This window comes from Symphalangus syndactylus, chromosome 11 (genome assembly GCF_028878055.3).
Source record: "Symphalangus syndactylus isolate Jambi chromosome 11, NHGRI_mSymSyn1-v2.1_pri, whole genome shotgun sequence".
Lineage (NCBI taxonomy): Eukaryota > Metazoa > Chordata > Mammalia > Primates > Hylobatidae > Symphalangus > Symphalangus syndactylus.
Window position 1 is genome coordinate 81,821,618 of NC_072433.2, and position 21,186 is coordinate 81,842,803.

The 21,186-nt window shown below is 33.4% G+C and overlaps 1 protein-coding gene across 3 annotated transcripts in view; it reads right to left on the bottom strand.

Annotated features, from left to right (window-relative positions):
- KIAA0825 (KIAA0825 ortholog) overlaps positions 1 to 21,186 on the bottom strand; it is a 474,586-nt gene that overhangs the window by 365,454 nt on the left and 87,946 nt on the right. For 2 of the 3 annotated variants that reach the window (XM_063612285.1, XM_063612284.1), the window contains 2 exons: positions 18,090 to 18,258; positions 13,364 to 15,079 (listed from right to left, as the gene is read on the bottom strand). In XM_063612285.1, the coding sequence (XP_063468355.1) occupies positions 14,405 to 15,079; positions 18,090 to 18,258 (844 nt within the window). In that variant the 3' untranslated portion in view covers positions 13,364 to 14,404. Of the gene's footprint in view, positions 1 to 13,363; positions 15,080 to 18,089; positions 18,259 to 21,186 lie in introns of those variants that run through there. The other variant, XM_055233339.2, reaches the window with a different exon arrangement.

A 21,186-nucleotide genomic window follows, 5' to 3' on the forward strand; every position in this document is an offset into this window, starting at 1 on the left:
TATAAAGATGTCTGTCTTTTTTTCAAAGATTTGCCTTAAATAAAAAACAAGGAAATAAAACTAACTGAATAAAGATTTCAAGTTCTTAAAGAAAAAGGTCAAATTAATGATAAAGATATATAATAATTGCATGGGATAAATCCTAAAATAATTTACCAGAAAATTCTAATTTTATTACAGGATTTCAAAACAGACACTGCTATAACGTTGAGTCATTCGACCTCATAACATTTAATATTACTTTTTGGAGGTTCTGTCCTCTTAGCACAGCTGACAGCATGTCAGTCTCATAAACTGAAAGTCCTGAGCTAATATTACTTCCTTGGGTTTGAAAAATACGTTTAGCTATCAGCAATCAATCTATTGACTGTTGTCCCCAGGTAGCATTTGCTACCAGTGAGAAAATACTCCTTATATTCTAATTACTACTGCACACTTCATAATTGCTAATTAGTACTTAATTTTTCCTTTGCTTAGGGAATAATGGTTATTGCCTTCACCTAATACAACAAAGGGCTACCTTTCACAATCAATTTTTTAAAATTAGCCAATGATCAATAGGTACTACCCATCCCCCATGAATGCCTTACATAGTCTATCAGGATATACTGTGTTAACCACTACAATTTTTCAAGCACTGTTGGAGATAGTTAACTTTAATGCTAACATAAATGCAGGTTAGCTACTTTGATTATTTTAAGAACTATAAAACTTTGAACACTTTGACCTATGGTAAGAAAATTTCCATCACTGAACAGTTTTAAACTTGCATACTAAATGATTAGCATATGATTTAGAATATTTAACATGAGATGACAAAAGTGAGATATTAATTCCTATTGAAGAGGCAAAGCACAAACTATGGAAGTGAATACGGAAGTTTTTCACTTTTACATTATTTAAATTGGTAGAGAGTCTGGTAATGTGTGATCATTTTTCCCTCAATAAAGGAAGTGATTACAAAAGGTGAAAGTTGGCTTCTGAATTTTGTCCATGGTTTTCAATGGCAGGTTCTGATCTGGAGACAAAACTATTAAATATACTTTTAAAAAAATATATATTTACAAATTGGGGCATATAATTGTTTTAAATGTTATTTCATTTTTACTGAATCATGTAAATATCATAATGGAATGGATTAATAAAGTAGGTTCTCTATCTTTGGATAGAATATACTTATAAAAGGCAGTTCTGGTCTAGTTTCTAAGCCTGAAAACACGCCGCACTTCATTGGAATAAACCAGTTTCAGTACAAATTTATGAAATATGGATTGTAATTCTTATGATGATTATGAAAGCACCAAAATCTAGACACTTGAGGTGACAACAGTGAATTTACATGTGCATAGAACTCGTAATTGCATTATATTATCATATAGTAACTAATATCATACACAACAAAATACCAAAAAAATGAGTATTATGAATAGTCAAGAAAATGAAGCCAAAGTATCCCCTAGTCTCAATAGGAGTAAGAAAGATATTATCCAAATTCTCAAATTCTTATTTCTAATTAAATACATTTTATTAAAAACTGACAGAATGGCCGAGCACGGTGGCTCACGCCTGTGATCCCAGAAATTTGGAAGGCCAAGGCAAGCAGATCACGAGGTCAGGAGACCGAAACCATCTTGGTCAACATAGTGAAATCCCATCACTACTAAAATACAAAAAATTAGCCAGGCTTAGTGGTGCACACCTGTAGTCCCAGCTACTCAGGAGGCTGAGGCCAGGAGAATGAATCCCTTGAACCCGGGAGGCAGAGGCTGCAGTAAGCTGAGATTGCGCCATTGCACTCCAGCCTGGCGACAGAGCAAGACACCGTCCCCCTGCACCCCCCGCAAAAAAAAAAAAAAACCTGACAGGCTATCAAAACTGTCTTGGCCAAGATAAGTTAAAGAGGTGAATTAGCAAAATGATGGTTAAGAAAATTGAAAAGTTCACACCAAACACTTTGACATATAAAATAAAGACAAAAGAATGCAAATCTTGACTCAGTGACCCAGTCAAATAATTCTCAAATTTTATTTGTGGTTTATGGTAATCCAATGAAAAGTTCAAAGAAATCATACTTCTGAGAAAAAAAAAAAAAGGAAAAGCCTAAGATCTAATGCTCACTATAGAAGGAAAAGCAGAAGAAAGCAAAGTTCTGAACACAGAATTATGGTTAGGTTAAATCAGATATGAAGTAGTTTAACAAAGTAAAAACAAGACAACTTAGCAATTGTATATGTGGAAATTTTGAAGTAAATTTCCAAAGTAGAGCATGAAGAGATGCATCCATAAATCCCACTAGCAATAATGTGCTCCTCTGATCTTAGTGATATTCACTTTTAAGTGATGTCCAATAACTATTGTAATAATGCTGTATTTATGACAGCATTCATCTAGTCAGTCTGTCTTGAAGACAGTGAACTTAAAAGTAGTGTTATTTTTTCTTTTCCATTTACTAATGATATCCTTAGTTTTATAGGCACTAGTCACAGATCAATCCTTTTTTATGTCTCACTGTGGTATGTAATTTTTTTTTTTTTTTTACTCACTGTATGTTTAAAATAATTAGTACTACTGGATATAATCACTAATTTCCTAAAACTGCAAAAGGCAACTTAATATTTCAGCATAGCAGCTGTAATACACAATATTGCACAGAACTAAATTATTACAAACTGTGCCAGGAGTTTTCTATACACAGTACTTAAGATAATTATAAAAAATCATCTTCATTACTGCTTGCTAGCATTTTTTTAACAGTTTAATTTGGATAGGTTACAAAATACATTCAAATCACACAGATATAATTACTGTACACCCAAGAAGCTATAAAATGTTCCCAACCAAATCCCTTTGACCCTGTTAATGTCTGTTCCTTGTTAATCTAAGGCAAACATTGTTTGTAGTGTGCATTTGTTTTAGAATATGAAAAAAGGGGAGGGGGAGTAAGGAAATCCCTTAACAGTTGTTATTGATTCCAGCATTTACCGGCTGAGAGTTAAGTGCTGTTTACAAAACAGAACAGATGCAGATGCTGACAAAAAGGTAAACAATTGTTGCATGGCTTCCTGCCAGATTCTGAACCGATATATTAAACTCCAAGTGAAGCACATTTCCCCTATGGATTGCACTTATTGCCACTTCATTTCCTATGTGCTCCGTCTCTCTATTGCCAAGCCTGGCACTAAGCTATTTCCAGTTCCTTGCTGACCCCTGAGGCCTGGTGCTACCACACACAGCCATTAGAGAAGGGAATTGCATGTGTCTGACACGGCCTGAAACCAATTATTTGATATTTTCTTCAGAATGATGCCCAACTCTGTTGGGAATGAGCAATCATGAAATAATTTACCTCCTGATTTAATTTTTTCCTGCACAAATTAGTTGTAGACAGAGCTGGCTATACACAGCTGCCTGTGACATAGCTCTGTCTTATCAAGATGATACTTGAAATGAAGCAGGGGGGTCTGACTTGAATAGGTCGGGAATCCTGCTTTAAAGAGGCATTGACAAGTTTATCAGATATACTGATCACATGTGCTCTCTGTTGATTGAAAATGACAGAACCTTAAACAACTATCAGGGCAGCAGAGAAAACCACAAGGATGCAAACCTCATCAGGGCGTTTAATGTTTTTAAACAATTGTCTGATTTCTGGTTCCCTTTTTATGTCCTAGCAACCTTGGCACATGAATAAAATTTAATAAAATATTAAAAGCAAACTCACATTGGTTCATGGCTGAGTGACCTTCACTAAATTTCCTATTTAGTAGCCCTGTTGTTAGTTATAGTGATAAATGTAAAGAAAGTATGTATTTTTCTGTAACTCAAATCCCTACAAATAGGTTTCATAAAAATAGAAAGGACTCAGAATTTATATTTTGTTGTCTCTGAGTCACAGAAATAAGGCAAAGCCTGAGAGGATCACTTGTCCATAAACATAGAAGGCTTCCAAAATTTGCATATGTTTAATTAAATAATGATATTAAGACTAACTGCTTAAACTCAATAAAGACAACACATGTCTCTTTGGAGAAAGTAACTGAAGGTAAAGCTTCAACCAAATCTGTGCAGTAATAGCTTGTCCATAAGTTCAAGCAAAGATTTGTCTCATTTTTACATACTTATTCCACATTACATTTTAGCCATTAAATCTTAAAGAGGCTGTGATTGCTGCATTTTCCTATTTCTCTTCAGGGTCCAGCCTCCACTAACTAGAACCATATATCATAACTGGGAACTTCATGGCTTTTGTGATCATGACTAAGAAAAATGCCCATTAAAAGTACATCCTCTTCAGATAGCTGAAGGATTACTGTTTTATTGCACTACAAAAAGAATGTTAACAATGATGATTATAACTGATTTCAGTATGGTTTGGGAAAAAAGGTGTATGAGGGCACTAGAAAACAATTTAACAATATAGCTTTCTCTGACAACGATCATCATAAAATTTGGAGGCAATTTCTCTTCTTTTCAGAATAGATTATTGTCCACTCCAATAATTACACTATGTTGTGCCTTTTGCCAGTGAAAATGCTAACACTAAAATTTTAACTTAATTTCTACCTTGAAGGACAAACAGTATAAAGCCATTTATGCTAGATGAGCTCAGTAAGACCACGTTATAGAATTCTAAATATCAAACTTCATATTACTTAGTCTTTTTTATTTCACTGGCATCGTAATTTCAAAGGCCATATTAGAGTCTCATCTCTGACTTGCACTTACCTGCTAACTTGGGTACTTCTTATTGTCCTGTTACAAAAGAGACTAAACTAGAAATAGGGTAAACTATACGTTTCTAAATAATAGACAAGGGTTTCCTGTCTTTATTCAGTGTTGAAAAGGAGTTGTGAAAGCAAACATTGATAGGTTTTGTTTTTGATTGAGACAACAACATACTTACTTACTCTATGTCATTTTAAATAACTTTTTATTTCCTTACATGTGCAATTTTACATCTCCATTTAGATAGCCCAACCATCACTATTATGAGTGTTTTGGTAAGATTAGAAGCAAATTAAAAATGTATGTATAAACAGAGGAATAGAAATACAATTTTAAAAATGATAGAAGCAAAATAATTTCTGACTAGAAATCCATAACATTTTACTCAAAGCTAAGGATTATATTCTCATTTTCAAGTGTGGCAGGCAGAGGAATGATTGGTTTAACTCTTAAAGCTGCCAGCAGTTTCTCCTGTATAAATGTCTGTGCAGAGAAATCAGTTCATATTCAAAAAATGTAATTTCAGACAAAGAATTTTAATAGTTCTAAGTGTAAAAGACACAGATTTCCCCTGTTGTGGACTGAATGTTTGTGTCCCTCCAAAATTCTTATGTTAAAATCCTAAGCCCCAAGGTGGTGGCATTTGGAGGTAGGGCTTTGGGAGGGATAGGTGATGGGAGCAGAGCCCTCATGAATGGGATTAGTGTCCTTAAAAAAGAGATCACAGAGAACTCCCTTGCCCCTTCTATCACATGAGGACACAGAGAGAAGACTGTCTTTATGAGCCAAAAGGTAAGCGTTCACCAGACTTTAATTCTACCAGTGCCTTGATCTTGAACTTGTCGGCCTCCATACTGTGAGAAATAAATGTTTGTTGTTATATTCCCCGAACCCCTCCTCATCCCTGACTATGGTATTTTTGTTATAGCAGCCTGAATGGACTAAGACATCCTCTAAGGCAAAAACAAATAGGTGAAGATGGGCCAGGCGTGGTGGCTCATGCCTGTAATCCCAGTACTTTGGGAGGCCAAGGAGGGTGGATCACCTGAGGTCGGGAGTTCGAGACCAGCCTGACCAACATGGGGAAACCTCTTCTCTACTAAAAATACAAAATTAGCTGGACATGGTAGCACATGCCTGTAATCCCAGTTACTAGGGAGGCTGAGGCAGGAGAATTGCTTGAACCTGGGAGGCTGAGGTTGAGGTGAGCTGAGATTGTGCCATTGCACACTCCAGCCCAGGCAACAAAAGTGAGACTCTGTCACAAAACAAAACAAAACAAAACAAAACAAAACAAAACAAAACAAAACAAAACAAAACAGTGAAGATGTTAAATGACAACGATTTTGGGGCAGATTTGTTTTGTACAAAATATTTGACTTGGCCAGGCACAGTGGCTCATGCCTGTAATCCCCACACTTTGGGAGGCCAAGGCAGGTGGATCACCTGGGGTCAGCAGTTTGAGACCAGCCTGTCCAACATGGTGAAACCCTGTCTCTACTAAAACTACAAAAAATTAGCCGGGCATGGTGGCGGGTGCCTGTAATCCCAGCTACTCAGGAGGCTGACGCAGGAGAATTGCTTGAACCCAGGAGGCGGAAGTTGCAGTGAGCTGAGATCGCACCACTGCACTCCAGCCTGGGCAACAAGAGCAAAACTCTGTCTCAAAAAAAAAAAATAAATAAAATAAAAAATATTTGACTTTATAAATGTGATGCTGATGGTAGAAAATTTTCATACTTATACATACATAATTACAATGAAAAATATTCTATCATAATGTACATCTTCAAAGATGATTTTCACAAGAAAGAATGTTGTGGTATAGGAACAGACATTAAAATTCTCACACTTGATCTTAGCCAAAAGGCCGAGAAGCGATAGACAGACATTAAAATTCTCAGTCTTCAGTTAAAAAGAGTACATATTTAAAGAAATCTTACTAATGTTTGTTTATTAAACTTTTCTTCTTGAACATTTATGAAAAAAAGTTGGGTACTAATAACTAGAAGTCACATATCACTTTTTCTAAGAACCTGAGAAATGACATGTTAAATAATATTCAACATTTATAATAGCCCATTGGAAAAATGACTATATATTAAGCAAAAATTTAGGGATGAATTGCTTATAAACATTTTAATATAAAACAACAGAACTAACCATTCACATTATTATTTTCATAAATTAAGATATGGGGCCAGGCGCAGTGCCTCATGCCTGTAATCTTAGCACTTTGGGAGGCCAAGGCAAGAGGACTGCTTGAGCCCAGGCGTTCAAGACCAGCTTGGGCAACATAGCAAGATCCTGTCTTAAAAAAAAAAAAAAAAAAAGGTAGAGTGTGGTGGCTCATGCGTAATCCCAGCACTTTGGGAGGCTGAGGTGGCCGGATCATCTGAGGTCAGGAGTTTGAGACCAGCCTGCCAACATGGTGAAAACCTATCTCTACTAAAAGTACAAAATACTAGCCGGGCATGGTGGCAGGAGCCTGTAGTCCCAGCTACTGGGAGGCTGAGACAGGAGAATCGCTTTTACCTGGGAGGCGAAGTTTGCAGTGAGCCGAGATCGCATCACTGCACTCCAGCCTGAGCGACAGAGCAAGACTCCATCTTATAAATAAATAAATAAATAAATAAATAAATAAATAAATAAATAAATGGAATAATTTAGATAATTTTAAGAGGGTAAAGCAGAAGCTGGCAAAGTTTTAGGAAGGTTAGAGAGTGACTTAGCACTCTGTATGCTGTAGAAACTTACTTTCTACAGAACATAAATTTCTGACAACAATCTCATGTATACATGTCCACATGTTTGCTCAATATTGAATAGTTGCAAGATAGGTTTGTTCACTTTTAGTATAGTTTTATTCTAAACTTCTTTTCAGTGACTTTTTTCAATAATTTTCAATTGGATCTTAAAATGTTACTTATATTTTTAAATAGACAAATTTATTTTTCTAAGTCAAAAAATGGGGTTTTTTAAAACCTCAGCATTTTAATCTAAAAAGTTTTTCAGTATCAAAAAATGTTATTAAATGGCTAAGATGGTATATAAATCTTAAACTGACCTATGACCTTTCCTGAAAACCAAAACAGAATCTTATTTTTAACTTTCATCATTAGTATCTGAATGTCAGAATTAGAGGATATAGCAAGTGAAATATTCTTTCCAACCTTAGGAAGAAGACAAGTGTGTTCTAAGAAGGGAGAAGTGGATAACAGTGCAGTCTGGTGTTTGCTAATTCTTCCTGTATGGAAGAAAAATATGCTAAAATTAAATTGCATACATTTTTTCTCTTACCCAATATACTTTCCATTTTTGTTGCCCTTCTGTCTTTAGAACAATGATTCAGAGGCCTCAGAACATTTAATGGAGAATAATTAGGTCAGAAAATAGAGTCCATGCAACAGGAAAAAAGGTTTTAGATAAAGATATGTACACATACATATACTACCACACATCTACCCAAGCACATAAAATACACCCTCCCCTTATACCCATAAATATCCAGTCATTTTTCTCATGATTTTTAATTTAATAAATAATTTTCAGAGAAAATTCCTATCTTTAGTAGTAAGAATTGAAAAAAAAAAAAGAACTTCCTTAGAAAAAATTTCTAATGTCAGACTTTTTGTTTATCTTAGGTGGAATGGAGGTATAGTGGGAAGATGCTTCTCGTCTAATCTTAACTTTGCAGCTAACTTGATTTGTTAACAAGCCAAAATGCTTTCATTTTTTCACCCACAAAACAAGAACTGGAATTGCTGCATTGTCTAATTTTTGAGTGGTGGTATAGCAAAGATAAGTCAAATAAATAAAAAACATGGAAGCATCTTGCAACCATAATGCTAGCTAATGCTATTGTTATTAATTAATTAATAGTAAAAAGGATCTCAAACTTGGTAATAATCAGCTCAACTTAGTTACTTCTAGCTTAACTCTGGTAAAAATAGTATATGTAACCAGGTTACTTGCATCTTTAGGAATAAAATGACATTCTTCATTTAGATACTTTTTAAAATATTAAGTTAAAATTAATGGTAATATTTTTTCTATTCATGTATTAGTATGCAAAGTCTTGGATTTTTTTCTTTGCAAATCTTTCCAAATAGAAAGAAGTGATGTGGATTTGTACTCTATTATAGTTTTAAAATTCAAAGTTAATTTTATATGTAGGAAAATAAATGTATGCTATGATTTCAGAAAGTCCAACAGAAAAATTGGGATCTAAAAAAATGAGAATTACTCTTCAAATTATTGAAGGATTCTTGATCTTACAAATGATTTCATTCAGCAAGACACAGTAAGTCACTGTAATCACCAGGACTTTGGTAGAGCTACTTAACTTGTCCAAACCACAGATTCTGTATCTATAAAATAGGGACAATATCCAACTTTTCAGAGTTGGCTTCAGTATACTTTTTTCATCTTTTGTAATATCATCATTCAAATGGTCAGAGCTACTTGAGTAGAAGAGAGAACTGAGTGGCTTTTGATTGGCCTACTTTCTAATAGTGATCTTGTGTCTCCCTAGTCAAGAAGTCTATCTTCTCTTTGGTTTGAGGACCTTTGTTATCTTGAAGGATCTTTTCATTCTTGAGGGATTCATTTCCCTCATCCCCAATCTTCCTTAAACAAAAGAACAAGGGACTATGAAAAAAAGGTGGCTTAGAGGTGATTCAGGTCAACCTTCCATCCACTGCAGATTTTAGGAATCTTTCAAATATTCAAAGGTGTTTATCATATTCTCTTAAGTCTTCCTTTTTCAAGCTAACAATAACCTCAAGAAAAATTAAAGATAGGATATATGGGGGCCATGGAGTTTATCCTAGAATTTAAATCTCCTAATTCTATCTTTTCATATTAAAATACAGAGGATTTATTTAACCGAAATTTACTATATATAAATAATCCTTTCTTTTTTGAACACTGAGAAATGTAGCATTTACTTAAATCCAAAGGAAATACAATTTTAAAAGTAAAATTAATTTGATCACATAACTAGTCCAAATATAAATATAGTAAAATGTTACAATATAAGAATGGCACTGGTGCTCCTGAAACGTAGATGATATGTGTACAATTGTATATATGGATCTGACTTTCCAGATAATTCCAAATTAGGTTATAATCAAAATGCTAATTGCAAATTTCTAGCTTTTTGAAAGCTATTTTGACTTTAAAGCCTTATAAGCTAAATGAAAAAAATATTGTAGCATAAACCTTTATGAAATAATAATTTTCCTAATATTAGAGAAACTAGCTGGGTGTGGTGGCTCACGCCTGTAATCCCAGCACTTTGGGAGGCCAAGGCGGGTGGATCGCCTGAGGTCTGGAGTTTGAGACCACCTTGGCCAGAATGGTGAAATCCCATCTCTACTAAAAATACAAAAAGTAGCTGGGCATGGTGGCAGGCGCCTGTAATCCCAGCTACTTGGGAGACTGAGGCAAGAGAATCGCTTGAACCCAGGAGGTGGAGGTTGCAGTGAGCCAAGATTGCGCCATTGCACTCCAGCCTGAGCAACAGAGGGAGACTCTGTCTCAAAAAAAAAAAAAAAAAAAAATTTAGAGAAACTGTAAGAATACAGATGAACAAAATCGGTTATTGAGAAAGTGTTGCTTCGTAAATCACTCTGGAAAATTTGTAAGAGTAGCTGTAAGAATAATATTGTTCTCTTCTATAAAAGATTATCAAATCAAAAAGATTCTGTAATATTTATGTTAATATTATTTCATCTTTTTTCAAATAACAAAACATAGAAGTGTTACACTTCTAAATGTATTGTAATATTAAAACAGCACATGCCCTCTAAGAAACAAAACATTCAAAACTGAATATAAAGGAGAAAAAAAGTTACCATACAATACCAAGATGTGGATTAAGTCTAATGACAAGCTTATATGTAAATAAAATTGTCTGTCTGGTACCTTATCATAGAAAAATGGCTAGAGAGATTGTCACCGTATTTTAAATATTATGTACTGGAAAACCTGAATTAGTGGCAGACAGAATGCACTGTGGGGTGCCCAGGTGAATACAATCATCCGAAAGGCCAACTGGTAGAATAACACAGCACAGCATAGCACAAATAGCACAGCATAGCATAGCATAACATAGCATAGAAGAGCATCATAAAAACTACCCCTAGTGAGTGTCTGAGTTAATAACACTAGCAAATCATAACTGAGTTCTCAATCATTATCAACAAAAAAGAAAAGCAAAACACTGAATCAGCGTAGAAGACAGAAATAATGTAACCATTAAAAAAGAAAATGTGGCTGGGCACAGTGGCTCACACCTGCAACCCCAGCACTTTGGGAGGCCAAGGCGGGTGGATCACCTGAGGTCAGGAGTTGGAGACCAGCCTTACCAACATGGAGAAACACCATCTCTACTAAAAATACAAAATTAACCGCACATGGTAGTGCATGCCTGTAATCCCAGCTACTTGGGAGGCCTGAGGCAGGAGAATTGCTTGAACCCAGGAGGCAGAGGTTGCAGTGAGCCGAGATCGCACCATTGCACTCTAGCCTGGGCAACAAGAGCAAAACACCAACTCAAAAAAACAAAAAAGTGAAAGTGGTAAATTATTTTTAATGCTAACTATCATACTGTTTTGCACAGCTTTTGACTCAGAGTTTAGTGGCATATCAAGCTAATACACCAAATAATTGCAAACAGAGAAATCTTATTTCTTTGGCTTACTATCTGTGTGGACTTGGAAAATATTTACCTCTCTGAATTTCAGTATTCTCATACATAAAGTATAAATAATACAATAGGCTGTTCAGAAGGTTAAGTGAACCCACATATGTAAAGCCTTGTAAAGTCTTATACATAATAATAAGTAATCAAATTAGACAGAGAGATAGATAGATGGATAGACAGATAGATAGATGATAGATGAATGGCTGGAAAATTTACAGGCCATTCAGGGAAGAACAACCAATCCTCAATCTAAGTACAAAATCAGAAGCAACTAAAGATTGAATAGGTCCAAACTGCCTTAGCTCATTAAGGTATAAGCATGGAAAGGTAAGACATTAGCTCATTAAGACTACAGTATACATACAAAGCCTGCTTAAAGTCACTAAATAGAAATTATAATCATTTAAATCATATACATTTAAACTAGGATTATTTAAATCTAAATAAATTAAATTTATTTTAAATTATTTAAATAGTTTGGAGAAGAAGAAAACAATGGCTACACTAAAGTTGAAGAAGTATAGAGAGGATTCAGAGAAGTGTTTCTAAATTAAAAAATATCCTATTTTTCTGTCAGTAGATTATGGTAATACAGGAAGGGCTCTGAGTCAGACAGATAATGAGTTTGAATCCTGGCTTCACTCTATGTCCTAGAGCAAATTACTTAACATCTCTATGTCTTAGTTTCCTCACTGTAAAATGGAGATAATAAATAATAGTATCTACCTTGTTTGGTAGGTTAGAAGGATTAAATGAGATAATGCACATCAACGTCTGAGCCAATAAATGTTGTTGTTAATTAAGGATTGTCCTTTCTATAATTTCAGGTAAAATAGCAAAGATTTCGTGAACATAAAGATACAGACATAGATTAAAGATAATCTAATACAACCCATTCGAGCCATTGTTGCTCATCTCAAAGATGTATTTCCTTAATAAACAAAACATGATCATTGGGTCAAATATTAGTGAACAACATGGCTTATCTGTTGAGTTAGTTTAGCAGTTCTCATATGGCAGTAGCAGTAGTGACTCATTTAGTTTTCTTCCCCTTACTGTGTCTAGCACAGAACATGGTAGTTGCTAAATGCCTTTCTTATGGTAGGTGGTCAATAAAGCTGAATTGAATTTATTTGCAGACAGCCCACTTGAACAGTGCTGTTTGAAATTTCTTTTATAGGTGACAGATCATTTAATTCTACACTTGTAAGACAAAGCCCAATAGCATGGTGCTTGAGAACATGGGTCCCAGAAATAGAAAGATCTGCATATGACTTCTAAGTATCAAACCTGATTTCATACAACATGATCAGGACAAGTTAATCTTTCTAAGTTTCTTTCTGTGTTCATGAAATTGGGATAATAGGAATGGGTTGTCATTAGCGCAGTGTTTGGCATATGGAAAGTGCTCAATTGTTTTATACCAAAGTTCAGATAAAGGAGCTTGGGAAAGATTTTATGCACCTACACTTGCGGAAAATGCTTCAAATTCTGGTGTTAAAGAGGACACACAGAGTTTTCTCTCATGAATGAGAAAACACTTCAATATCAACCCTAAAGACTCCATAGCAACTTACACACATTTTGAACCATATGGATCTTTTCTTCTGTTATAAACTATATTTAGCACATATAAAACTTTCGTATTGAAAAGACTTTACAAGTAAGCAGGATTTTTTTTTCAGAGAATATAAAAATTTTAGAAAACAAGTACACTAATGAAATGCATTTAAAAATTTGTGTTAACAATTAAAATAAATATCTATTTGCTTTGAGCAAAATAATAATGTTTCTAAATTAACTGACTTTGTATTTTGCCATAACCGAATTCGGCAGATGCATCCTTCTTCTGCAATGTGATACAGCTTCTGGAGGAAAATTAAAATTTTAAGACACAATATTAAACAATTTGAAAATTCATATATCACATTAATTTGGTCAACTGAAATTTTATTAATGAAGATACACACAAGTATAGTGAGCTGTAGGAATTTTAAAAAGATGATCATAAATTCCAAGATCCATAATAATTCACCAAATAATAATTTTCAAATACTTAAGCCATATAGTTTATGAACTTATTCAGAAATACACCTCAGATTTTATATAAAAGAATAACTAATGATAATTTTAGAAATAATCCTATTTTTACCCTGATTTTTCTCCACTGGTAGGAAATTACAACCACAACAAGAAAAGTGTATTATATCACAATAACTTCTTTCCTTTTTTCCTTTATCTTATGAATCAAATAGAAATTTTCAAATCATCCTTTATTTGTATACATCCTTATAGAAAAAATAGTAGAGAAACTTTAAAAAATAGCTATAGTAAAATGTTATACCTTCCTAATCAATTACAATACAGAATTTTATAATTATAGTATTTCATAGTTGCTCATTATTAGACTTGACTGACTAAAATATTACAACTTTTAAATTTCCAATTTTACTGCAAATTTCAACAAATTTTTAATAATTCTTTTTACCTAATAATGCTTTGGCTTTGGAAGATACAATGGATTAAAAAATCATACTTTTCTGTTATGTATATAACTAAATGTACATATATATAACTGAGTATATGTGCTTATATATATGTGTATATTTAATAAACAGATAAAGGAGCCTATATGTGTATAAGCATATATACTCATATATATATATGTGTGTGTATACACACAGTTTCACAAATACTGTTTGTCATATGCAATCAAGAGAAATTAAACTCTTATTTGAAGTATTTTTGGCTTATATTTCCAATATCTTTAACAATTTAATAAGAAAGAAAATACTTTTATAACTACAATTATAGAAAAAAATGCATAAGAGAAATGTATACTGCAAAATTTCATTACATTCATTTTCTAATTTTCAAGTTTGCAGTGAGATTTAACCAAATAGAAAACACCTTAGAAAATTAAACATATTAAAAGACTTAAGTTAAACCAAACAAAAATTTTAAATGTCACTAACCCAAAGCATGCACTGCTCCTCTATGCTTGCTGGAGCTCTTGCTTGTTTTAACCACACGAACAGCATTTTCTCTGAACTGCAGCTCACAAAAATTTTCAAGAAATTTTGCCATTTCTTCTGTAACAGTATCCAGGTAAGTTTCTTTAATGAATTTCACCATTGAGGAAGGAGCTAAAATTTCACATAGTGTCTTAAAATCCTCTTTTATTATTGAGTATAACTTAAGCATTGTACTTTGATATCCATGAACTATTACATCTAAATTTGAATCTCTGTTGTAAGAAGGAAAGCAGTTCCGCAGAAGATTAGCCAACAGTTTATTCTGTATGTTTTGGTATTTGATTATAACTTCTGATTCTGGATAAAGAAACAAGAGTTGTTGTAAGCACTGCTTTTTCAATAAAATTTTTTGCTGTGAATTGTTTATTTCATTGTGGCTTTGTAATTTGCTCACTAAGAAGCGTCGAAGATGCAGTCTTATATCATCCCATATAGACTTGACATCCATAGAGGAATTATCTTCAACAGAATGAAGAGACGTCCTAGAGAGGAAATGGAACGGTGTTCCACTTAGAGTTGATGGGAATGAAACGCTGCTGTGGCAGGAGAGGTCCCAAAGTAAATCCAATGTCATTTCTTCTTGATTTTGTTCATTCTTCAACAAATGTTGCTAATGAAATTATAACATTAGAAATGTGATTAAGTGCAATAGAGAAAATGATTTCTATAGTCATATACAATTTCATAATAATTTCAGGTTGAAATCAATACTTTAAAATTCCTCAAGATTTTATTTTTTTTGCATTTGAAATTTAATCAATTCAGACGTTTTAGAATGTTAGCTTTTATGGTCTACTAAACTTTGAATTGTTCATTTCAAACCTAGCTGATTATCTTTTCAATTAGATTTCTAGACATATAGTTTTTAGCCCTCATTGTTATCCACCCAATATACCCTGAGCTGTATAAAAACTGTGGCTTAAAAATTCTAAATACAAATCTATAGTAAAATATTGATTGAAATGTATTCCTAATACAAAATAGATTCAAGATCATGCCCCTAATTCCTGGTAGACAATTTTCATGCTTGAATGAGTACACTTATTATTATAAAACCCCAAATGAACATATAATACAATGCTTTAAAATCATTCTAGAATATAGATATTTAAATATAGTATGTGCCTGGGGGTTACTAAGATATACCTTTCTGAGAAGTAAATTTTAATACATTGAAAGATTTTAACTTTCATTTAAATTCCTTTTTGAGAACTGTGTTAAGAAAGATTTTACTTTGAAAATTAATCTGAGAATATTTCAATTCTCTCCAAAGAAATAACCCAAAATGAGAAAAAGATACTCTCAGAATTATTCCCCAAAAGATGATATGAAATTATTCCTTTATACTTTCTGTGCTGGCAGAAAACAATGGTGGATATAATTATGAATAGAAAGGGACAAAAAATTTACTTTTTTCTTGGGCTTTGAATTAGACACACACATTCTCCTTCCATGCTGACTTTCCTAATTATGTCTATTTTAGCTAATACTGAAATTAGTTTATATTCTCTAGGTAGAAACAAGCTGATTACAAGAGAAATGAAAGCAAGGTCCAAGTGGCATAAAATCAGGCTGGCTTTACAATTTCTTATTGACGAAGATACCAAAGGCATTATGTGTGATTCACAATTATGAACAATTCCTAGACAAATTCCAGGAATTTTCTCTCATTCACTGTAAGCACTGCAATGTCTAATGTTCTATCTGTAATAAATAATTATACCCAATAATTATACCAATAAATGTTTTTTAAGTATTTATACAAACATTTCCTGGTTTATTCATAATGATAACTCTTTGGCATATGTATTTAAAAACCCAATTTACACACAAGGACTCTAAAATCAGGCATGATTCAGTGACTTTTCAAAAGTCACCTACAGTAAGGCACAGAACCAAGAACGGATCCCTGGCTTCTTTCTCTTCATCCACGTTCTTTCTGCTACACTCCAGAGAGCCACAAAGTACACATGACCTCTGTGTAGCTTCTTTCTCTCTCCTCTACTGCTATTGAGTTATTTTGATGCTTCTGGAAAAGAAATGTCCTTAGATAGGACATATCAGCATTACTGTAAATTCTACAAAGCAAATGAGTCATATTAGTGCCTCTGCCTTGGTTTTTTTAAGTCAGTAAATAACTGTAAATATTTGATCAAACAAAGAATAATAGATTACAGAGGTTTAAAACGTATGTTTAGTATGATTGCTTAAACGTTGAAAATAACTTCAGTTCATCTGCCGTAATGAGGACCTCTGTTTCTTATTTAAATCACTAGAAAATTAACAAAAAATTTTCTATGAAAAAAACAGATGTATGAAAAATGTCATCAGGACTGACATTTTTTAGCATGTAGAAACTTGATAATAAGGTCATTTAAATCTGGATCTGTTTTAATAATGTGGTTCCTTCCTTAAAATAACATGATCAATTATGTAAAAAAACCTAGGACTGGGACAAGTCTATCAGTCTAATGAATTTGAGCAAAACTAAGGTGGCCTTTGCCCTGCAGTGAATAGAGAATGACTTATGTGTGACAGATTAAAAGATAATTAAAAGCTTTTGCTTTTAATTAAATGAGAAAGCATTATTACATCAGTATTAATGAAATTCAATACACATGCCTCTTAATAGAAATTAAAGGAATAACTATATCCATATTTATTCTTTAAGGATCCACCTTCAGGAGATAATGGGTGAGAGCTTTCCTTAAAAGAATAAGGCTTCAGGGCACACAGTCTTCCTTTCTCTTCCTTTTATTACTTTGTAAAATTAAAGAGACATCTGAAATAATAACAGGCAAAAACTATTTTCCTCTGATTCTGTCATCCTAAGCCATCTACAACCTCCAGATATTTTCCACATCTGCCTTAGTCAATGTTTGATATTTGGACAAAAACAGTGCCTTTTTTTTCCCCTAAATTAAATTAAAACCATAGCTATAGTAATACTGCGTTCTAACAATTGTGCTGCTTCTCTGGGAATCTGTTTTTGCAAGCTAGCTAGCCTTGGAGAAACAAGTGTGATAAAATTACTGTTCTTATTGAAGGTTACAAAAACTTCTCTAGCATAGAGGGTGGTCAATATCAAGAATGACCAACATCATAATTCTCCGTCATTTGGCGGTCTTGCATAAATTGCTACCTTGATTGAAAAGAACTGGGTTAGACTGCAGGTTAGGAAGGCAGGGAATAATAGTCAAGGCCACTTAATAGACACAATCCATGGGGATCTTATTATGCTTAATAAAGAGCGTACAAAACATGAATAGTGAAAGGATACGAAATATAATGAACATGAACTTTTCTGGTAGACAGCTGTGATACACATCAATACATTCTGTGATATTGATATGATATATATCATACCACAAATCACCCAGGAATCATAATATTTTATCTCCATTTATATAAAATTTTATTTTATTGATAAAAATCATAGTTAAAAATTAAAACAAATAGCTCAGTGGATTATGTTGGGGATATAGGAACATAAAAACACAAACCCCTATGTAAGGCAGGCTAATATGGTCACTCAGATAAATATTTACGTATAGAAATTGAATGAGTTGTATTCCCTGTTTACTCATCCCACTCCATGACGAAATAAAAATTCATTTTACCAGTGTTTTGAGAAATTTTATCAAGTCTCCATGGGAAATGAAAGATGACTCAGATGTACTGTAATTATAGTTAGTTAGCCATTCAAAGCAGTCAGTTGTTGTTTGCAGCTGCACACCTGGACACTGTTTGTTAATTTCGGACTGTATCTCTTTAATGCAATGTTCTATGCTATAAAAAAGAGAAGAAAAAGTTATTTTGGCAGGATATAGATACTGGCTTCATTTCATAATGTCACAGGCCCTGAAATCTTCATATGTGGTACCTGGTTTTGTACAATTTACAAATTCATTCATATGCTATGAAAATAATAACTATGACTATACATTCATAGTTGAAAGCTGAGAGTTCAAATTTTCTGGCAGTAAAAAATGTGATCGAGGAAATATAAAATAGCTACTCAGATGAACTAGAAATTCTTTTGTGTTGAAACAAAAATCAAGCATAGATGCAATTCGATAATAGCCCTCTTGATAGGCAGTGGATGAAAAAGAGAGCTAAAATACTGAACACTGTAAATATTTGAAATATACATTATCTACTAAGAGGTGAAGGACTATATAAATTATGAAAAACTTCAATCAATGGAATAGTAAGAAGTCATGCAGTAGTTATAAAAAGCTTATAATTTTAAAAGCTGTAAAGTATACAAGCTATATACACAATGTTACTACAGCCAAATACCTTTTCCTGCCATCCAACTCCACTACAAAAAACAGAAACAAAAATTACTAAAAATTGCATTTAAAAAATGACTGGAAGGAAACGAAGCAAAGGGTTAATAGCAATTATATTTGGGTGGGTGTAATTAGGTAAGTTTTAAATTTTACTTTTCCTTATTTTCTAAATATTTATAGGGCATAAAATAAAATGCCTCATTCACCAAAAAAGTAAACCAAGAACAGAGAAAAAATGTCCAGGAGAATCTTGCAATATGTATCTGTTTTAAAATTTCCATTCAAAGTATCCTTCCTGTTGATAAAATAACAGATATACTATGTTTTTTTAATTTCCACATACAATTATATGCACTGATGATTATAAATCTTTGTGGGGTAAACTGGTGACCTTTAGCAGAGTGCCATCTGCAGAGCCACAGGGATATGACATATTACTACCACCTGATGGCAGCATATCTAAACTTCAAGAAAGCTTTCAAACAGGCAAATTCCTTTGAAGCTGAAACACCTCACCAAAAACTGACAGCTACGCATTTGTCTCTTAATCATATTAAGAAAGATTTGTTACCAAGAGGTAAAGTTAGTGTTTTGAAAAGGTAACTGCTATTAATTAAAGGTTCCATATGATAGAACCTGGTAGGCTTTAGAAACCAAGCGCTCATTATTAAAATAGATGTCATATGAAAGACTCTTTGAAATTCATCCAGTGTGGGTTGCCTATAAAACATACACTGTAAAAGTTTAAGTAAAACTTTTCAGGAGACTTCTGAGCATGAGTGAATTCAAAGTAAATTACCTTGAAACAAATACATTCTGAGAATCAAAGAGCCTTTTCATGAACACAAAGAACTTAAAAGGAAAACAATACCTCCTCTGGCCACAGGCCACTCAATTTCCTGATGGGATAGCCATATTCAGGAATACCACTTCTATGTCTGACAAGAGATTGGCATGTATTTTCTTAACTTACGTAAGCACTTCTATGGACAGAGAAACACAATGCCCTAAGCATACCCCCTGACTCTAGGGACTCTTTATCAAAGGTTTTTATTATAGCATCCTCATGTGTCTCATTCAATGAAACCTAATAGATTACAGCAATGTGAATTGGAAAGGCTCAGCAGTTAGTCCACCTAAATCTGTTTCAATGAGGACTCAGATTTTAGGCTAATTTCTAACATCCGAATCTGGGCAGAGGCCAAAAACTACAATTTATAAATAGGGTAAAGCCTTTAGAGGGCTAGATATTTTAGTAATTTGTCCAAACACGGACAAAGGGATTGAGTGGTTGCATTTCAGGGGACCTCCCTCATTGATACAAACTGAGACAGATAAACTTTATTTTAAAATCATTTTGTCACAAATTATAAAATGTCAGAACTAATTATCTACACCTGATTTTGTTTTTAGTTGCTATCTTGTTGTCTGCCACTCACCAATGCCTATACACGTTGTTCTAAACACTTAATCATCTGAAGTCTAGATATTTCTTGTCCAATTGTTACACAAAATAAATATTTTCAAAATTTATGATAAATGTCAGTTTGGTATGTAATCTGACAATTTATCTTCTTTAATCAAGGTCAAAATAAATTACAATTTAATTTTCACCATTTAAAAGGTAACATTTTCAAATGTTATCTTTCAGATGCTACACATTATTCAGGATTATAAACATAGGTAGTAAAAGTGTAAGGAAATGCACTGGAATGATCAGCAGCACCCTCTGGCAGAGTGGGGATGGAGGTGGGATGAAACTGGGGAGAGGTACACAGAGAGCTTTAGCTATACTAGTAATGTTTTATTTCTTAAACTAGATGGTGAGCACAGGAGTATTTCTCATAGTACTCTATGCCTTTTCATACGTCTCAACATTTCTTAATAAATTTGAACCCCAATGTGCTTTAATTATAATGACTCTGAATTAGCTAAGTTAATGATGTGTGCAAGTGGATGCATTACTGAGAGGCTGTGTATAATAATTTATAAAGCATTTTTAAAATGCAATATGGAGTATGCTTTTAAAAAAAGATATCTATGGTAATTTTCTCATTCAACATTCACTCCTAGATTCCCTGACTGTAAAAATTGCTTATTGAATGAAGGCATTATATTTGATAAACATTAGCTGAATGTTAAATATGTGGTAGGCATTGTGATATATACTAGGGAACCCAATGTGAGTAAGACGTCGTCCTGTCCCTAAAGGAATTCTGTCTAGTGAAAGAGATAAACCTGTAAATAAACAACTACAACACAGTAAGACTTGATAAGGAGTGTGTACAATGTGCTAAGGGAGCACACAGGAGGGAGCCATTAAAAGTGCCTGTGGGAGGTGTAAAAAGGTTTTTCCTTGTAGAAGAGGAGATTATATGCAAGGATGTTGCTTTAAGAACATTAGTAGAATCACTGTACTTAA